The sequence below is a fragment of the Anabas testudineus genome, chromosome 10 (genome assembly GCF_900324465.2).
Source record: "Anabas testudineus chromosome 10, fAnaTes1.2, whole genome shotgun sequence".
Lineage (NCBI taxonomy): Eukaryota > Metazoa > Chordata > Actinopteri > Anabantiformes > Anabantidae > Anabas > Anabas testudineus.
Window position 1 is genome coordinate 22,080,952 of NC_046619.1, and position 18,641 is coordinate 22,099,592.

At 44.0% G+C, this 18,641-nt stretch overlaps 1 protein-coding gene, 1 long non-coding RNA gene and 3 other non-coding genes across 5 annotated transcripts; 4 read left to right on the top strand and 1 right to left on the bottom strand.

The window, feature by feature from the left end:
- Positions 1-649: 649 nt before the first annotated feature.
- On the top strand, positions 650-3,863 carry LOC113160305 (early growth response protein 1-like). The gene is made up of 2 exons (XM_026357507.1): positions 650-1,684; positions 2,186-3,863. The coding sequence occupies exons 1-2, from the start codon at positions 1,471-1,473 to the stop codon at positions 3,439-3,441; spliced, it is 1,470 nt and encodes a 489-aa protein (XP_026213292.1). The 5' UTR covers positions 650-1,470; the 3' UTR covers positions 3,442-3,863.
- A 2,023-nt stretch (positions 3,864-5,886) lies between these two features.
- LOC113160395 lies at positions 5,887-9,603 on the top strand. The gene is made up of 3 exons (XR_003298688.1): positions 5,887-6,094; positions 9,206-9,353; positions 9,447-9,603. It is a non-coding gene; the product is annotated as an uncharacterized LOC113160395 (long non-coding RNA).
- trnav-cac lies at positions 6,345-6,417 on the top strand. Its single transcript has one exon. It is a non-coding gene; the product is annotated as a tRNA-Val (tRNA).
- On the bottom strand, positions 6,603-6,675 carry trnav-aac. The gene has a single exon. It is a non-coding gene; the product is annotated as a tRNA-Val (tRNA).
- On the top strand, positions 8,959-9,031 carry trnav-cac. Its single transcript has one exon. It is a non-coding gene; the product is annotated as a tRNA-Val (tRNA).
- Positions 9,604-18,641: the final 9,038 nt, after the last annotated feature.

The following is an 18,641-nucleotide window of genomic DNA, read 5'->3' on the forward strand; positions in this document are numbered from 1 at the left end:
AAGAAAAGAATTGCCATTTATACTGCAGTACTTATAAATAATGGCAAAATAAAAATAGAAAGACTATTCTAAATAGTGCTGTGCTGTTCTGCACTTCGAGTACTTGTACTTTCAGTGTATTTATTTATATTTTTTGTTGCTCATTGAATGTGGGACTTGTCACTGAGTATGTCTACAGCGTGGTACTGCTATTTACCTTAAGAAGATCTGAGTACTTCTTCCCCTGGAGTATATACAGTATAAATAGCTTGATACTTACTTGACAATGCATAAATGATCATGCAGAGGAAGTTTTACTTCATTTAATACTTTATACTTAAATGCATTCAGTACATTTTAATAGTTTACCAAAACGACATGGATCAGATTTTTTCATTTTGCAGATTACACCCATTAGTACATGAAATACATAAAATACCAGATAACGACTCTTTTGTAAAGTAATTCTACCTTTGGTACTCGGAGTAGGCCGACACACAGTAGAAAAGCGTACATACAAATGTACATTTGCAATTGTTTCTCAGAGCATAAACACTCCTGTTCAAGTACTTTTACTTTATACCTCCTGAACACTAAACGTTTTACTGCAGTATTATGGCTTTAGTTACTGTACTTTTAAAATAAGATACAGATACTGATGAAGTAGCTGAAAGGTACTGTCACTTTTGGTACTTGCAGTATTTCTGCGTGCTCAGTTAAACCTGCAGCTGCATGTCGTTAATTCTGTTGAGCTGCAGGGCGGGACGAGCAGTCCGACAGGAAAACACCCAAATATGGCGGGAGGAAGTGATGACGCAGCTGGAAGCTCTCCATGTGACGTAAAGCCTGTGACGAGTCGTCGGGGTTTCCGGCCATGGCGGCAGCCGGTGCTCCCTGTCCGCGTTGTACTGGCTGCAGCCCGGCTGACAGCCCGCAGCCGTCGATCCGGACTCGGGTCGAGGCCGCTCCGGATCGTTCACGCTCCAAAAACCGCAGCACAAAGAGCTAAAGAGCAGCGGGTCGTCCGTGAACAGCCCGGTCTGCACGTTCACCGCTCTGACCAAACATGGGCTTCCTCCGTGCCATATTTGGAAATCTACGTCACACAGGAGTCTTTATAAAGCCGGGAATCCTCCCAGAACGAACCTGACAGAGCTCAAGTTCAAGTTCAGCACACACACGTGGAAACACGAACCGGAAACAAACACAGCTGTTTACTGTCCCTGATGACGCAGCTGCTTCACTTCGTTCACAAACAGTCATTTAACGCATCTTCTGCACCCGGAACCCGCCGCTGTCGACCCTCCAGCGTTGGCTTCCTCCGAGCATAACAGCCCCCAGCAGCAGCAGCAGCAGCCCGGACAGAGCGCCTCTCCGGCGGGTACAGTAGCGGAGGTCGGGTCGGACCCCGCGCAGGAACAGCCCGGTACCCAGGAGCGTTTGAACTCAACACCGACCGCCGCCGCTTCTGACTCTTCCTCCTGCAGAGAGATGGCAGCCACCAAAGCGGAGCTGCTCCTGTCCACCCTGCAGATCTCAGATCCGCTGGCCGGCTTCCTGCCGCCTCTCTCCCCGCTGGACGGATACCCGAAGCTGGAGGAGCTACAGATGCTGCTGCAGAACGCCGCGGCCGGAGGATCGCTGCTGGCCGCGTCCGCAGCGGAGGGAGCGGGACTGCTGAGCGGAGAGCCGGGGGAGTATGCAGGTGAGGAGCGGGCAGTGCTGAAAGGACGGGGTGGTGTGGGGGGTGGGGGGGGGGGGGGGGGGGGGGGGGTCTGAACTTGCAGGATGTTAGAAGTGTGTTCAGCAAAACCCGAGTAATGTGCATCAACAGGTAAATGTTGAAAAGCTGCAGTAACAGTTGATGTAAGTGAGTCTGAGTGTTGATTAAAAGACAAGCTGCTAATTAATGATTAATGATTAAACAACAGGTTAATGAAGCTCAGTAAATACAATAAAACTGTAAAAACATTCTTCACCTTTAACCTGCTGAGAGACACCAGCAGTAATGAATGAATGAATGAATGAATTACACATGTTAATAATTCTGTTAACCAGCAGATCCACACACACTCTGCTGGTTCAGTTCGGTTCTGGACTCAAAGCTGCAGCTTGAAGATTTAAATCAAAGGTCCACCTTCAGGTGTGTCCAGGTGTGGTTGAACATCTGTGTCCTGACCCGTTCTTCTTCTTCTCTCTCTCCCAGATGCTCTGTCCGAGCTCTCAGACCTGCAAAGCCTCCCCCCTCTCACCCCTCGCCTCCCCCCTCTGGCCTACAGCGGACGCTTCACTCTCGAGCCGTCGGCCTCGGTCTCCAGCAGCTCCGGAGCCGCGGGCCTGTGGGCGGAGCCCTTCCTCAGCCTGTTCACGGGTTTGGTCAACATGGCGGCTCCAGCCCCCCCGGCCTGCAGCCTCTCCTCCTCTTCATCCTCATCATCATCATCGTCACACAGTTTTAGTTCTGTCCAGATCAGCTCCGCTGACGTGGCCTCAGTCTTCTCTGCCACGGCAACGTACACCCCCACCACCAGCTCGGACCTCCTCCTCCCCCCTGCAGATTCCCAGACGACCCCGCAGGCCTTTCAGCCACAAGGCCCCCCTCCCGCCTACCCCGCCTCCACCTCCAGGCTCGGCCTCCAGCCGTCCTCCCTGGTGGTGCCGATGATCCCTGATTACCTGCTGCCGCAGCAGCAGGATGCTGAGCTGGATCTGGATCAGGACCAGAAACCTCTGAACCTGCCTCCACCGCAGCAGCCCCCCCTCACACCCCTCTCCACCATCAAAGCCTTCTCCTCGCAGATCCAGACCCAGCCTCAGGGCTCCACCTCCCAGGCCCAGCTCACCAAGCCCAGCCGGAGCAGGAAGCCCCCCGCAGGCCGCCAGTGCAAGACGCCGCCCCACGAGCGGCCGTACGTCTGCCCTGCGGACGGCTGCGACCGCCGCTTCTCCCGCTCCGACGAGCTGACGCGGCACGTGCGTGTGCACACGGGCCAGAAGCCGTTCCAGTGCCGCATCTGCATGCGCAGCTTCAGCCGCAGCGACCACCTGACCACGCACATCCGCACGCACACCGGGGAGAAGCCGTTCGCCTGCCCCGAGTGCGGACGCAAGTTCGCCCGCAGCGACGAGCGCAAGAGGCACGCCAAGATCCACCAGAGGCAGCGGGACCGCAGGACGGAGAGGAGCCCCGCCGCGTCTGCTCAGCTCCCCATCACCCAGTCCTCCACCTCCTCCCCCTGCTCCTCTTACTCCTCCCCTGCTCACAGCTCCCCCTCCCCCTCGCTGTTCTCCCCCTCCTCCCTGACTATGCAGGCCGCCTCGCCCTGCTTCACCTCCTCTCCTTCACTGTCGCATGTCTACACCTCCTCATCGCCCCCCCCCCTCTTCTCCTCCTCCTGCTCCTCTCCAATGGGGAGTCCTCAGTCGGAGCTCCCCTCTCCCCACAGCTCCAACATCTGCTGACAGTCCACAGGTTCTGTCTTGACCTTTGACCTCACACTGAAACGCCTGATGAGAAACTTTATTTTTATGTTGTCCAATAGCGACGAGGTCAAAGGTCAGTTTGTGCAGCATGTGTTGGATGTCAGGTTAAAAAGCAGCAGGTTGGAGTGAACAGTGGCGGAGTTTAAAAAACTCTCAGGACCAAACTTCATTGAAGAAACTGTTGAATTAAGAAAGAGTTGAATGTATAAACAAATGTAAATATTTTGTAAGTGAAACGTGTACATAGTGTTTACATCTAGTATTAGTGCAGATATACGGATATTTTTACCTACTGAGTAGGTTCTAGTTTGTGCATTTACATACAGGTCAGTGTTTGAATTTTATACTGGACGTGTTTCCTCTTTAAAACAGAGAGTTTCAAGAATAAAATGTTAAAAACATGTTGGTGCTTTTTTATTTCACACTGTGACAGAAGCAAACACATAAACAGAAAGATCCAGAACAAGAGAGTAAGAGTTTAGTTCAGAGGTCGAAAATCAAAAGTAAATGAAAGTGGTTCAGGTCTATTTAATGTCTGTTATGTGTTTTTATACAATATATATTAAAGTGACGAAATTAGTAAAACTGATGCAAATAAATAAAAAGACCAGAAAATAAATGAATCAATACAAACTGAGTAAAATTAGATGGAAACAAACATGAGAAGATAAAAAATAAAAGCAACATAAACAACAACAAAGTATTAATAAATAAAGACAGAGCACAACTTAAAACGTGTTCAGCAGAAAGTGTAAAGTCCTGATGAAACGATCACAAACAGACAAACAGAATTCAACTGCAACAACGATTCAGGTCAAAGTTGAAAGTTGACTGTCGAAATCAGATTGTAAAGATGCATCCTGCAGATTAGAGAACGGCAGTTTACACACACACACACACACACACTCACACACACTCCCTTTTTATCTGGTATTTATGTCAGCAGTAAATCCTGTGTGTGTGTTTGTGTGTGTGTGTGTGTGTGTGTGTGTGTGTGTGTGTGTGTGTTAAACAGCCAATCGGTTCAGACTTTGCTTCTCAGCCTCGTTCAGCACTCTGCAGGAAAAGTGCTGCTTCCGCCCAAATATGGAGTTTCCTGTCGCTGCAGCGGAAGTCCTGACGCCCATATAAGGATCTTCCTGTTGGTGGGACGCCCAGACACTCTGTGTCTGAACGGACGGGAACGGCGGGTCGGACGGGAGTACGTGCGTGCGTGTGCGTGTGCGCGTGCGCGCGTGCGTACAAGTATTTGAGCAGAAAAACGTGAAAACATCTAAAATCAAAGTCGTGATAGTTTCACTTCGTGTCAGAGTTCAGACACAAGGCAAATATTAAAATGACATAATAAACGAAATAACACGTTTTATCATCACACAGCGCTAAACAAGAAGTAACAGGTACTGCTCTGTGTCTGTACAGTGATACTATGTGTACAGCAGAAGAAGTAAAAGTACATAAGAACATAACAAAGAAGATTCACATCAACACACGGACAGGTGAGAAAGACATGAACACAAGCAGTCAGGTGGTTAATGTAATTATAAGTAGAGTGAAGTAGAGTGAAGTAGAGTGAAGTAGAGTGAAGTAGAGTGAAGTAGAGTGAAGTAGAGTGAAGTAGAGTGAAGTAGTGTGAAGTAGAGTGAAGTAGAGTGAAGTAGAGTGAAGTAGAGTGAAGTAGAGTGAAGTAGAGTGAAGTAGAGTGAAGTAGAGTGAAGTAGAGTGAAGTAGAGTGAAGTAGAGTGAAGTAGAGTGAAGTAGAGTGAAGTGAGAATGGAGTAGAATGAAGTAGAGTGAAGTAGTGTGAAGTAGAGTGAAGTAGTGTGAAGTAGTTTGAAGTAGAGTGAAGTAGAGTGAAGTAGAGTGAAGTAGTGTGAAGTAGTTTGAAGTAGAGTGAAGTAGAGTGAAGTAGAGTGAAGTAGTGTGAAGTAGAGTGAAGTAGTGTGAAGTAGAGTGAAGTAGAGTGAAGTAGAGTGAAGTAGAGTGAAGTAGTGTGAAGTAGAGTGAAGTAGTTTGAAGTAGAATGAAGTAGAGTGAAGTAGAGTGAAGCAGAGTGAAGTAGAGTGAAGTAGTTTGAAGTAGAGTGAAGTAGAGTGAAGTAGAGTGAAGTAGTGTGAAGTAGTGTGAAGTAGTGTGAAGTAGAGTGAAGTAGAGTGAAGTAGAGTGAAGTAGTGTGAAGTAGAGTGAAGTAGAGTGAAGTAGAGTGAAGTAGAGTGAAGTAGAGTGAAGTAGAGTGAAGTAGAGTGAAGTAGAGTGAAGTAGAGTGAAGTAGTGTGAAGTAGAGTGAAGTAGTGTGAAGTAGAGTGAAGTAGAGTGAAGTAGTGTGAAGTAGTGTGAAGTAGTTTGAAGTAGAGTGAAGTAGTGTGAAGTAGTGTGAAGTAGTTTGAAGTAGAGTGAAGTAGAGTGAAGTAGAGTGAAGTAGAGTGCTCTCACCTGGCGAACTCGACGTCACGACTGGAGGAAAGATGCAAAAACCGCGTTTGTCGCTTCGTTATGTTACAAAAACAGAGGAGCTGCAGAGGGCGAACCGCAGCCGAAGTTTCTGTGGATGTTTGAGACGTTTTTTAAATCGTGAATTTACCTGAAGGCCAAAGAACCACAGGCGAACAGGAGAGGGCACGTTGACCTACTAAAGGTGAGCGCTTCATGTTCACACTTTATGTTTGTGTCGAGAATCAAATGTCCAAGTCAAAGAAAAGTTCTGCTGAGGCTGTGTGAGGCGAACATCAGTCGCTAGTGAGCATCCGTAACGTTCACTTCGAGTGTTCGCTCGTAGCTGTTCGCTCGGTGAACCTGGCGAACGAAAAGCGCCTGTTCGCTGAATGTACACAGTCAGGTACAGTACGAAACTTGTTCTTCTGGACCGTGGCGACCTTCGCATGCAAGTTTCCGTAGTGTAGTGGTTATCACGTTCGCCTCACACGCGAAAGGTCCCCGGTTCGAAACCGGGCGGAAACAGCTTTAGCTTTTTTTCCGCAAAGCGGAGAATAACGTTAGTGATAAGAACTGAAAACAAAGAACAAAGAACCGACCGAACAACGAACCGACCGAACAACGAACCGACGGAACAAAGAACCGACCGAACAAAGAACGTTATAAAATAATAAGAAGAAGAAGAAAAACAGCGTCAAGTGGCAGAAAGCTGTTTCCGCCCGGTTTCGAACCGGGGACCTTTCGCGTGTTAGGCGAACGTGATAACCACTACACTACGGAAACCTGTAACCGAGGGCATCATAAGGTATTTAAATAATATCAGTATTACCATTATTAGTATCAGTAGTAGTTGTTAAAAAGGTCAATTCAAGATTCAAAAAACTCAAAATAAATTATTTTGCCTCTTTACAGTTGTTCTCAAAACAGAAAGAAAGAAAAGGAACCACAACCAGGAAAGATCCAACACCAACATAAATACACAATAAAATCAATACAGAAAAACTCAATATATAAACAGAATATGTAAAATAGATAAATGAAATTGGGTCGATATATTCACAGCAAGTTTATGACAGTTTCACTTCCCCCATCCCTTACAGAGGGGGGAGGAATTGTACAGATTGATGGTCACAGGTAGAAAGGATCTCCTGTGGTTCTCTGTGGAACATTTAATGTTAATAAGTCTTTGGCTGAACGTGCTCCTCTGTCCAACACACTGTGCAGTGGGTGGGAGGGGTTGTCCAAGATTAAGAGGAGTTTGGACAGCATCCTCCTTTCAGCTACAACATGTAGAGGGTCCAGCTCCACCCCCAGAACAGAGCCAGCCCTCCTGATCGGTTTGTTTAGTCTGTTAGTGTCTCCACCTTCATGTTGCCGCCACAGCAGACCACAGCATAGAAGATGACACTGGAACCACAGACTCATAACACCCCCTCCCTGTATAGAGAGAGGGATGACAGGACTCCCAGATTTCCTGAAGTCCATCACCAGCTCCTTTGTTTTGTTGATGTTCATTTGCAGATGGTTGAGTCCACACCAGTCAACAAAACTGTCCACCACTCCACAGTACTCCGTGACATCTCCACCCTTAATACATCCTACAACTGCAGAGTCATCAGAGAACTTCTGAAGATGACAGGACTCTGAGTTGTACCTGAAGTCTGAGGTGTACAGGGTGAAGAAGAATGGAGACAGAACTGTCCCCTGTGGAGCACCTGTGCTACAGATCACAGTGTCAGACACACAGTTCTGCAGGCGGACGTACTGTGGGCGGTTGGTGAGGTAGTCCATGATCCAGGAAATCAGGGGAGTGTTGACCTGCATGTTTTTTAATTTCTCTCCCAGCAGATGGTGTTGAATGCACTGGAGAAATCAAAAAACATGATCCTCACTCAGCCCCCAGGCTTGTCCAGGTGTAGGTGTGATGGAGCAGATGTATGATGCCGTCATCCACTCCAATATGGGGTTGATAGGCAAACTGGAGGGGGTCAAGTGAGGGTTTGACCAGAGGTTGGAGGGACTCCAGGATCAGCCTCTCAAAAGCCTTCATGATATGTGAGGTCAGAGCCACTGGTCTGAAGTCATTGAGGACTCTGGGACGTGGCGTCTTATTCACTGGAACCAGGCACTGGTTCACGAACCAATGCCACTTGGACTATTCTGCCCCCCCTCTGGAAATGGTATGTTCCGCTCGGACCAGCTCCGAGGTCACGGAGCGAGGACAGTTTCTGAGTTCCTGCAAGTTCATTAAGTTCATTAAGTTCATTTCAACTGTTATTGTTTATGCAGTGTGTGCGTCCATTGAACTGTAAGTCCGTTATTATGGCTTTTATGTATATTTATATTTCTGTTACCGATATTATGGCTTTTCGTAGTTAGCTCGCTGTTTCTGCTACATGTGACCAATTAAGGGTAATTGACAACCTGCACGTTTCAAGACTATTTTGCAGCGCTTTAATTTGATTCATATATTCTGTATTTGTCGTTGAGTTGTCTAATGCTAAGTACCATTTGTTATTAATATGATTGATTTACTGGTTTAGCAGACTTGTATTTTCTTTAACTAAGAAAATCAATTGAAAGAATCGTTGTTAAGTCAGAGCTCCATCTCGTGGCAGCGATCTGAGTAACATGTGGTCGGTAAACTCAGTCATGTTTAAAGTTTTGGGAAAACGTCTTGATAATTAGGTATAACTGTTCTACTTAGTATTGATTTTGTATTGTGTATTTCTTTCAGAAACCACACACACACACACATAAAAGCACATAAATGAGAATATGATTGGAATAAGGAATGCTGGAATAAAACTTTCCTAAAGGAAAAGAGGAACAAGTTTTTGAGTGATCTAACAGTCACTTCAGTGGTGGGCAGTAAAGTATCCGAACCCAAGTACAAGAGAGAAGCCAGTGTCGTAGTAGTAGTAGTAGTAGTAGTAGTAGTAGTAGTAGTACTCTGTAGTGTGCTAAATCGCGCCGTGTCCGTGATAGGAAACCTTTACCAACTGCACTGCTGACTGACTAATGATAACATCCGTTTAAAAGTCCCTGCACCAGGCCCGGTCACAGGTTTCCGTAGTGTAGTGGTTATCACGTTCGCCTCACACGCGAAAGGTCCCCGGTTCGAAACCGGGCGGAAACAGCTTTTGAAAACGCGTCTATTCTTTCTGTGTTGTTGTTGTTTACAGGTTAAAGGTTACAATTGTGTAGATACTTTTGATATTTTAAACATATGGTCGCTGCGGCATCAATTCCACAATAGTAAACACTTGATTTTGATTTAAACTCTCATGTCTCCATTCATTTCCTATGGCAGTTCTTATCAGTACGGATGTAATACTCTCGTTGACCACTACATTGATCTCTATGACCGCTTGGCGCTGTTGGGAGTCATCACCTTTGAAGCATCATAGAAAAATAAGCTTTAAAGAAGATTCTCGCTGCTGGAGGTCAGGGTTCGTTAGGTCAGTGTGACAAAATGACTCTACTAAATGTGTGTCTGTTTTTATTAATGCACTAAAAGGTTTTAATCCACTGTCCCATATTCTCCCATGCAGAGGTCAAAAAGGGTACTGCAGGTCGAGGTGTTACGGTTCTCCTCGTTAGTATAGTGGAGTATCCCCGCCTGTCAGGAGACCGGGGTTCGATTCCCCGACGGGGAGGCTAAACTTTAATTATTTCAGGAGAGTTCAATATTTATATTTTAATTATTAATCACAGGTGGAAATTGTTTTGCCTCGTTACAGTTGGTCTCAACACAGAAAGAAAGGAAAAGAACCACACCAACATAAATACAGAATAACATCTATAAACAAAACTCAATATATATATATATATATATATATATATATATATATATATATATATATATATACAGAAGAAGTGAGCAAGAAAATGGCTCAATAATTATACTCTAGGGTGCAATGACAGTAATTAAGACAGAAATTGTCAGTTCCCCACCCCTTACAGAGGGGGAGGAATTGTACAGTTTGATGGCCACAGGTAGAAAGGATTTAAGACTAGACTTAAAACTTTCTTTTTTATAAATCTTATAGTTAGAGATGGATCGGGTGACTCTGAACCATCTCTTAGTTATGCTGATATAGGTTAATCTGCTGGGGGACCTCTACTGATAAACTGAGCTCCTCTCCTCTCTCCTTTCTCCTGTATCAATGCAAATGCCCCCATTGCATGTCATTAACTTTGTGTCTTCTCTCTCCTGTAGTTGTGTTTCCTCCTCTCTGTCTCCCTCTCTCTGTACTTTTCTGCAGGTATCCTCGGCCTGGAGCTGTACATCTCCAGAATCCAGTTCATCTGCCCAATGTTCTTGATGCTTGTTGTTGTCTTTATTGCCTGCTGTTCTTTTCTCTCTTCTCTTTCCACTCACCCCAACCGGTCGAGGCAGATGGCCGTCCACTATGAGCCTGGTTCTGCTGGAGGTTTCTTCCTCTAAAGGGAGTTTTTCCTCTCCACTGTTGCCTAAAGCTTGCTCAAATGGGATTGTTGGGTTTTCTCTATAATTTTTTGTGCCTTGAGATAACTTTTGAGTCCTGTTGAGTTTTGAGTAACTGTTGTAAATTGGCCCTATACAAATAAAATTGAATTGAATTGAATCTCCTGTGGTTCTCTGTGGAGAACTTGATGTTAAACGGTCTCTGGCTGAACATGCTCCTCTGTTCAACACACTCAGGGGGTGGGAGGGATTGTCCTGGATTGAGAGGAGTTTAGACAGCATCCTCCTCTCAGCTACAACATGTAGAGGGTCCATCTCCACCCCTAGAACAGAGCCAGCCCTCCTAATCAGTTTGTTTAGTCTGTTAGTGTCTGACACCTTCATGTTGTGGCCCCAGCAGACCACAGCATAGGAGATGACACTGGAACCACAGACTCAGAGAACTTATAGGAATAGATACATGTTGAAATAATGAAATGTCAGAATTGTAGAAACAAATGATGCGAGCGTAAAGGTACGTCACATGTCTTGATGGACACCTGTGGGTAGAACAAAAATTCAAAGAGGTCCATCAAGTTAACAAGTCAGTGACTCCACTTCTTTATAGAAACATTTAAAGTGGCAGAAAACGTGTTTCCACCAGGTTTCGAACCAGAGACCTTTGTGTCTGTATCTGTGTCTGTATCTGTGTCTGTGTCTGTGTCTGTGTCTGTATCTGTATCTGTGTCTGTATCTGTGTCTGTGTCTGTGTCTGTGTCTGTGTCTGTATCTGTGTCTGTGTCTGTGTCTGTGTCTGTGTCTGTGTCTGTGTCTGTGTCTGTATCTGTGTCTGTGTCTGTGTCTGTGTCTGTGTCTGTATCTGTGTCTGTATCTGTGTCTGTATCTGTGTCTGTGTCTGTATCTGTGTCTGTGTCTGTATCTGTGTCTGTGTCTGTATCTGTGTCTGTATCTGTGTCTGTATCTGTGTCTGTGTCTGTATCTGTGTCTGTATCTGTATCTGTGTCTGTATCTGTGTCTGTATCTGTATCTGTGTCTGTGTCTGTATCTGTGTCTGTATCTGTGTCTGTGTCTGTGTCTGTGTCTGTGTCTGTGTCTGTGTCTGTGTCTGTGTCTGTGTCTGTGTCTGTGTCTGTGCTTCTCTTCGCCCTCAGAACATTTGTTCTCACAATGTTTCTAATTTCTAAGAACCAACTGAGTGACAGCCCTATCAAAAACCAGAAGCCAATAGAATTCATCCTGGAACTGACCAATCATGTCACGGGGGAGGGTCAGAACGAGGACGCTAACAGAACACCAACATGCTAACTGTTAGCATGTAGTGCTGTAGCTTTGTGCTGTTTAGCTACAATATGTGGACACACAAAAAAAAAAACTCCCGGCTGCTGTTTTGATCTTTCTGGACTTTTACAACCGGCTATAAAAGAGTAGAAATGTAATCCATCATCCATCTACATGTCAGCAGCTCAGGTTAGTAATGTTATGCTCTATTCGTTTTAACACTAGCGTCAAGGCTAACTGCTAACCAAAAGACAACAGAATAGAAAACTGTTCTGTTACAGTGTATATATTATATATATATATATATATATAGAACAGAAACTGTTCTGTTACAGTGTGTATATATATATATATATATATATATATATATATATATATATATATATATATATATATATATATATATATATAATATATAATATATACACTGTAACAGAACAGTTTCTGTTCTATATATATATATATATATTATATATATATATATATATATATATATATATAATATATATATCCTCCTTCTCTTTCGGCTTTTCCCATCAGTGGTCGCCACAGCGAATCATCCTTCTCCACCTAACTCTATCATGAACATCTTCTACCCTAACACTAGCCAACCTCATGTCCTCTGTTAAGACATCCATATATCTCCTTCTTGGTCGTCCTCTTGTCCTCCTGCCTGGCAGCTCCATCTCCAACATCCTTCTACCAATATACTCACTATCCCTCCTCTGAACATGTCCAAACCATCTCAGTCTGGCCTCTCTGACTTTGTTTCTAACTACAGGACAACGTGAGCTGTCCCTCTGATGTACTCGTTCCTTATTCTGTCTAACCTGGTCACTCCTAAGGAGAACCTCAACATCTTCATCTCTGCTACCTCCATCTCAGCCTCTTGTCTCTTTCTCACTGCTACCGTCTCTAACCCATAGAGCAGAGCTGGTCTCACCACTGTCTTGTACACCTTTCCTTTGAGTCTTGCTGACACTCTTTTGTCACACAACACTCCTGACACCTTCCTCCACCCGCTCCAACCTGCCTGCACTCGCCTCTTCACCTCTTTTCCATCACACTGAACTGTTGACTCCAAGTACTTAAACTCCTGCACCTTCTTCACCTCAGCCCCCTGTAACCTAACGCTTCTACCTGGATCCCTCTCGTTCAGACACATGTATTCTGTCTTACTACGACTGACCTTCATGCCTCTTCTTTCCAGAGCAAACCTCCACCTCTCTAGCTGTTCCTCTACCTGCTCTATACTCTCACTGCAAATCACAATGTCATCCGCAAACATCATTGTCCAGGGAGATTCCTGTCTGACCTCATCTGTCAGCCTGTCCATCAGCATAGCAAACAAGAAGGGACTCAAAGCTGATCCTTGGTGTAGTCCCACCTCCACCTTGAACTCCTCTGTCTGACCTACAGCACATCTCACCACCGTCATACTTCTCTCATACATGTCCTGAACTAGTCTGACGTACTTCTCTGCCACTCCCGACGACCTCATACAGTACCACAGCTCCTCCCTCGGCACCCTGTCATACGCCTTCTCTAAATCTACAAAGACACAATGCAGCTCCTTCTGACCATCTCTGTACTTTTCCATCAACATTCTCAAAGCAAAAATGGCATCAGTGGTGCTCTTACGGGGCATGAAACCATACTGCTGCTCACAAATCTCCACCTTCTTCCTAAGCCTGGCTTCCACTACTCTTTCCCACAGCTTCATTGTGTGGCTCATCAACTTTATTCCTCTATAGTTGCTGCAGTTCTGCGTGTCACCCTTGTTCTTAAAGATCGGAACCAGAACACTTCTCCTCCATTCCTCAGGCATCTTCTCACTCTCTAGAATCCTATTGAACAAACTGATTAGAAACTCCACTGCTGTCTCTCCTAAGCACTTCCACACCTCCACAGGTACGTCATCAGGACCAACAGCCTTTCCACTCTTCATCCTTTTCAGAGCCTTCCTCACCTCATCCTTTCCAATCTCTTCTATTTCCTGCTCCACAACATCCACATCTTCCTCTCTTCTTTCCCTGTCATTTTCCTCATTCATCAGATCCTCAAAATACTCCTTCCATCTTTTCTGCACACTCTCCTGGGTTGTTAGCACCTTTCCATCTCTGTCCTTAATCACCCTTACCTGTTGCACATCCATCCCATCTCTATCTCTCTGTCTGGCTAGCCTGTACAAGTCCTTCTCTCCTTCCTTTGTGTCTAACCTGTCATACAGCTCATCGTAAGCTTTCTGTTTGGCCTTTGCCACCTCCCTCTTCACTCTACGCTGTGCTTCCTTGTACTCCTGTCTACTTTCCTCAGTCCTTTCTACATCCCACTTCCTTCTAGCTAACTTCTTCCTCTGGACGCATTCCTGTACTTCCTCATTCCACCACCAAGTGTCTTTACCTTCTTTCCTCTTTCCAGATGACACACCTAGCACCTTCCTACCTGTTTCCCTGATAACTTCTGCTGTGGTTTCCCAGTCATCTGGAAGCTCATCCTGACCACCCAGAACCTGTCTCAACTTCTGCCTGAATTCCTCACAAGTTTCTTCATTCTTTAGCTTCCACCACTTGGTCTTCTTCTCTGACTTCCCTCTTTTCTTCTTCCTGACCTCCAGGTCACACCACCATGCGGTGCTGTCTGGCTACACTCTCTCCTACCACCACTTTGCAGTCACTGACCTCTCTCAAATGACCTCGTCTACATAGGATGTAGTCCACCTGCGTACTCCTACCTCCACTTCTGTATGTCACTCTATGTTCCTCTCGCTTCTGGAAGTAAGTGTTGACTACAGCCATTTCCATCCTCTTAGCAAAGTCCACCACCATCTGTCCTTCCAGATTCCTTTCCTTCACACCAAACCTGCCCATCACCTCCTCATCACCTCTGTTGCCCTCACCAACATGCCCATTGAAGTCTGCTCCAACAACAACTCTCTCTCCTCTGGGGATACTCTCTATGACCTCATCAAACTCACTCCAGAATCTCTCCTTCTCTTCTAACTCACAGCCAACCTGTGGCGCATACCCACTGACTACATTCATCATCACCCCTTCAATTTCTAGCTTTATGCTCATCACCCTGTCTGAGACTCTTTTCACCTCTAGAACATTGTTCACAAACTCCCCCTTCAAGATCACTCCTACCCCGTTTCTCTTCCTATCAACACCATGGTAGAACAGTTTGTATCCTCCTCCGATACTACGTGCCTTGCTGCCCTTCCACCTTGTCTCCTGCACACACAGAACATCTACCTTTCTTCTCTCCATCATGTCTGCCAGCTCTCTGCCTTTCCCTGTCATCGTACCAACGTTAAGAGTCCCTATTCTCAAACCTATGTTCCTGCCTTTTCCCTTCTCTCTCTGACCACGAACCCTTCTGCCTCCCCTCTTTCTTCGACCAACAGTAGTCAAATTTCCACCGGCACCCTGTAGGTTAACAGCATCGGTGGCGGTCGTTGTTAACCCGGGCCTCGACCGATCCGGTATGAAAGTCTTGTGAATGATTCGCATGGTTATTTTGGCAATTTCTACGCCGGATGCCCTTCCTGACGCAACCCTCTCTATTTATCCGGGCTTGGGACCGGCACAGAAGTCACTGGCTTGCAACCCCTATGGCTAGATTATATATAATATATATATATATATATATATTATATGTATATATATATATATAGAACAGTTTCTGTTCTATATATATACAGTGAGGGAAAAAATTATTTGAACCCCAGCTGATTTTGTAAGTTTGCCCACTAACAAAGAAATGATCAGGCTATAATTTCAATGGTAGGTTTATTTGAACAGTGAGACACAACAATGACAAAAAAAATCCAGAAAAATGCGTTTCAAAAAGAGTTATAAATTAATTTGCATTTCCATGAAGGAAATAAGTATTTGATCCCCTATCCGTCAGCAAGATCTCGAGCTCCCAGGTGGATCTTATACAGGTAACGAGCTGACATTGGCAGCCCTCTCAGCTCGTTACCTGTATAAAAGAGACCTGTCCACAGAAGCAATCAATCAATCCAGATTCCAAACTCTTCACCATGGCCAAGACCAAAGAGCTTTCCAAGGATGTCAGGGACAAGATTGTGGACCTACACAAGGCTGGAATGGGCTACAAGACCATCGCCAAGCAGCTGGGTGAGAAGGTGACAACAGTTGGTGCAATTATTCGCAAATGGAAGAAACATAAATTAACTGCCAATCTCCCTTGGTCTGGAGCTCCATGCAAGATCTCACCTCGTGGAGTTTCAATGATAATGAGAACGGTGAGGAATCAGCCAAGAACCACTGGGGAGGAACTTGTCAATGATCTCAAGGCAGCTGGGACCATAGTCACCAAAAAAACAGTTGGTAACACACTACGCCGTGAAGGACTGAAATCCTGCTGTGCCCGCAAGGTCCCCCTGCTCAAGAAAGCCCATCTACAGGCCCGTTTGAAGTTTGCCACTGAACATCTGACTGATTCAGAGGAAGACTGGGTGAAAGTGTTTTGGTCAGATAAGACCAAAATCGAGCTCTTTGGCATCAACTCAACTCGCTGTGTTTGGAGGAGGAGGAAGGCTGCCTATGACTCCAAAAACACCATCCCCACTGTCAAATATGGAGGTGGAAACATTATGCTTTGGGGGTGTTTTTCTGCCAAGGGGACAGGACAATTGCACCGCATCAAAGGGAGGATGGATGGGGCCATGTACCGTCAAATGTTGGGTGAGAACCTCTTTCCCTCAGTCAGGGCATTGAAAAGGGTCGTGGTTGGGTACTCCAGCATGACAATGATCCAAAACACACGGCTAAGGCAACAAATCACTGGCTCAAGAAGAAGCATATTAAGGTCATGGAGTGGCCTAGTCAGTCTCCAGACCTTAATCCCATAGAAAATCTGTGGAGGGAGCTGAAGGTTCGAGTTGCCAAACATTGGAGAGGATCTGCAAAGAGGAGTGGGCCAAAATCCCCCCTGAGATGTGTGCAAACCTTGTGGCCAACTACAAGAAACGGCTGACCTCTGTGATTGCCAACAAAGGTTTTGCCACCAAGTACTAAAGCACGTTTTTCGAAGGGATCAAATACTTCTTTCCTTCGTGGAAATGCAAATTAATTTATAACTCTTTTTGAAACGCATTTTTCTGGATTTTTTTTTGTCATTGTTGTATATATATATATATATATATATATATATATATTTAGTTGTGGCTCAACGCCACGTTTGAGATCACATTAGTTTCTAACGTAACGTTTTAACTGTACATTAGTTTCTAACGTAACGTTTTAACTGTACATTAGTTTCTAACGTAACGTTTTAACTGTACATTAGTTTCTAACGTAACGTTTTAACTGTACATTAGTTTCTAATGTAACGTTTTAACTGTACATTAGTTTCTAACGTAACGTTTTAACTGTACATTAGTTTCTAATGTAACAACTAACTGTAATGACAAACACACAGATGTGCTATTTTTATATTTGTTAAAGTATGTTTTTGCTTTAATAAATGACAGAGACAACCTGGACTTCCATGTGAATAGTTCAGATTTTGGTTTGTTTTAATGTAGTTAAAGTTCAAGATGCATCTTACTGTGTTCTTTTAATTTTACTGTTGTAGTTTGTAATGTATAACTGTATATTTTCTTTTGCACCTGTAGCATTACAAGTTCATATTACAGCCTTGGTTAATGCAGACTGCGTGTTCCAATGTGATCCCAGATACTCAGTCCTCAGATGTGGATCATTTAGGACACACACTGAGTGCTGCTGTGTCTTTTCAAGTCTAGTTTGTCCAAATACCCATGTGGGTCTATGGTATAAAAATAGATGTAGGTCCTTTACTGTACTTCTTGTGTCTTTCACTGTGGTGGCGTACAGAGCCAGAATAATGAAAGCTATATCACTACTGTTCAAATTGTTTAACAGCTGGATGTTAGAGGGTGTATATGTTAGCTACACGATGCTAAAGCAAAAATGACAAATGTCATCTAAAACAACAGTCCTGTAACACAATAAATTTTCCTTTATCATTGTTACATTTAGTGTATGTTGTAAATGGGTTAGCTTACCAGCATAAATATGTATTGGATGAAGTAAAATTGTATAAACACAACACAACATATATATAATCCACACAACACCTCACATGTGTATATTTAGCTGTGGTCCAGCGCCACGTTTGAGATTGGATACCATTACATTTGTCTCAGTTTTGGTTAGCAGTTAGCCTTGACGCTAATCGTCTGTGTCCACTTATTAAAGCAACAGTTTACACAAGGGAACTAATTCATACATTATTTCTACTTAACAGTCAAACTAAATGCTACAAACATCATAGACGACAGGATTGGATGAAGAATTCAATAAGTTTTCTACTGTTCAAAAGTATGTGATTACAATCAAGAAAATGTACTTTAAAGATGATATGTACTCAAAGAGTAAAGAAATAATTTTTATGCACAGTTTTATGTATTTAGATTTTTTTTCTTGCCTTATACCTCACTTGTAAGATGCTTTGGATAAAAGTTCCTGCCAAATGACTAAATGTAAATGTAATGTATTAAATTATTACTACTCATGCATTATTTTGTGAGCAGCATTTTATGATTGTTTGTTAATGTGCAGCTATTTTTTTAAATTGAATTTAGTAAAATAAGGTCAATATAAAGTATCTTATAGTACATTTATAATAAGCTGGGTCCATGAAATGTGTAGTAGTTTTGTGAGAAGAAAGATTAAATGAATTACATGTTTCACTTTCACTTGCATATACTGTTTGATAATTGAATCTATATTAAAAAAAACATCATATTTTTGAGCAGTTTGTATGTTTTGTTTGAAAACATTGCATATTGTAAAGTAACTAGTAACTAAAGCTGTCTCTAAATGTAGTGGAGTATAAATTACAAATGTAAATGTATTGTATGTAATGTGTAAAAAAAAAAAACCTCATGAGATTTGTACCTTCTAACTTCTGCTAAATGAAACCTACCCCCACTGACACCAATGGCCATTTTTACAGACTTACACATATT

Coding starts and splice junctions, on each gene's coding strand:
- LOC113160305 (XM_026357507.1), top strand. CDS start 1,471: ATGGCAGCCACCAAAGCGGAGCTGCTCCTGTCCACCCTGCAGATCTCA. Junction 1,685..2,185: donor AGAGCCGGGGGAGTATGCAG/GTGAGGAGCGGG, acceptor TCTCTCTCCCAG/ATGCTCTGTCCGAGCTCTCA.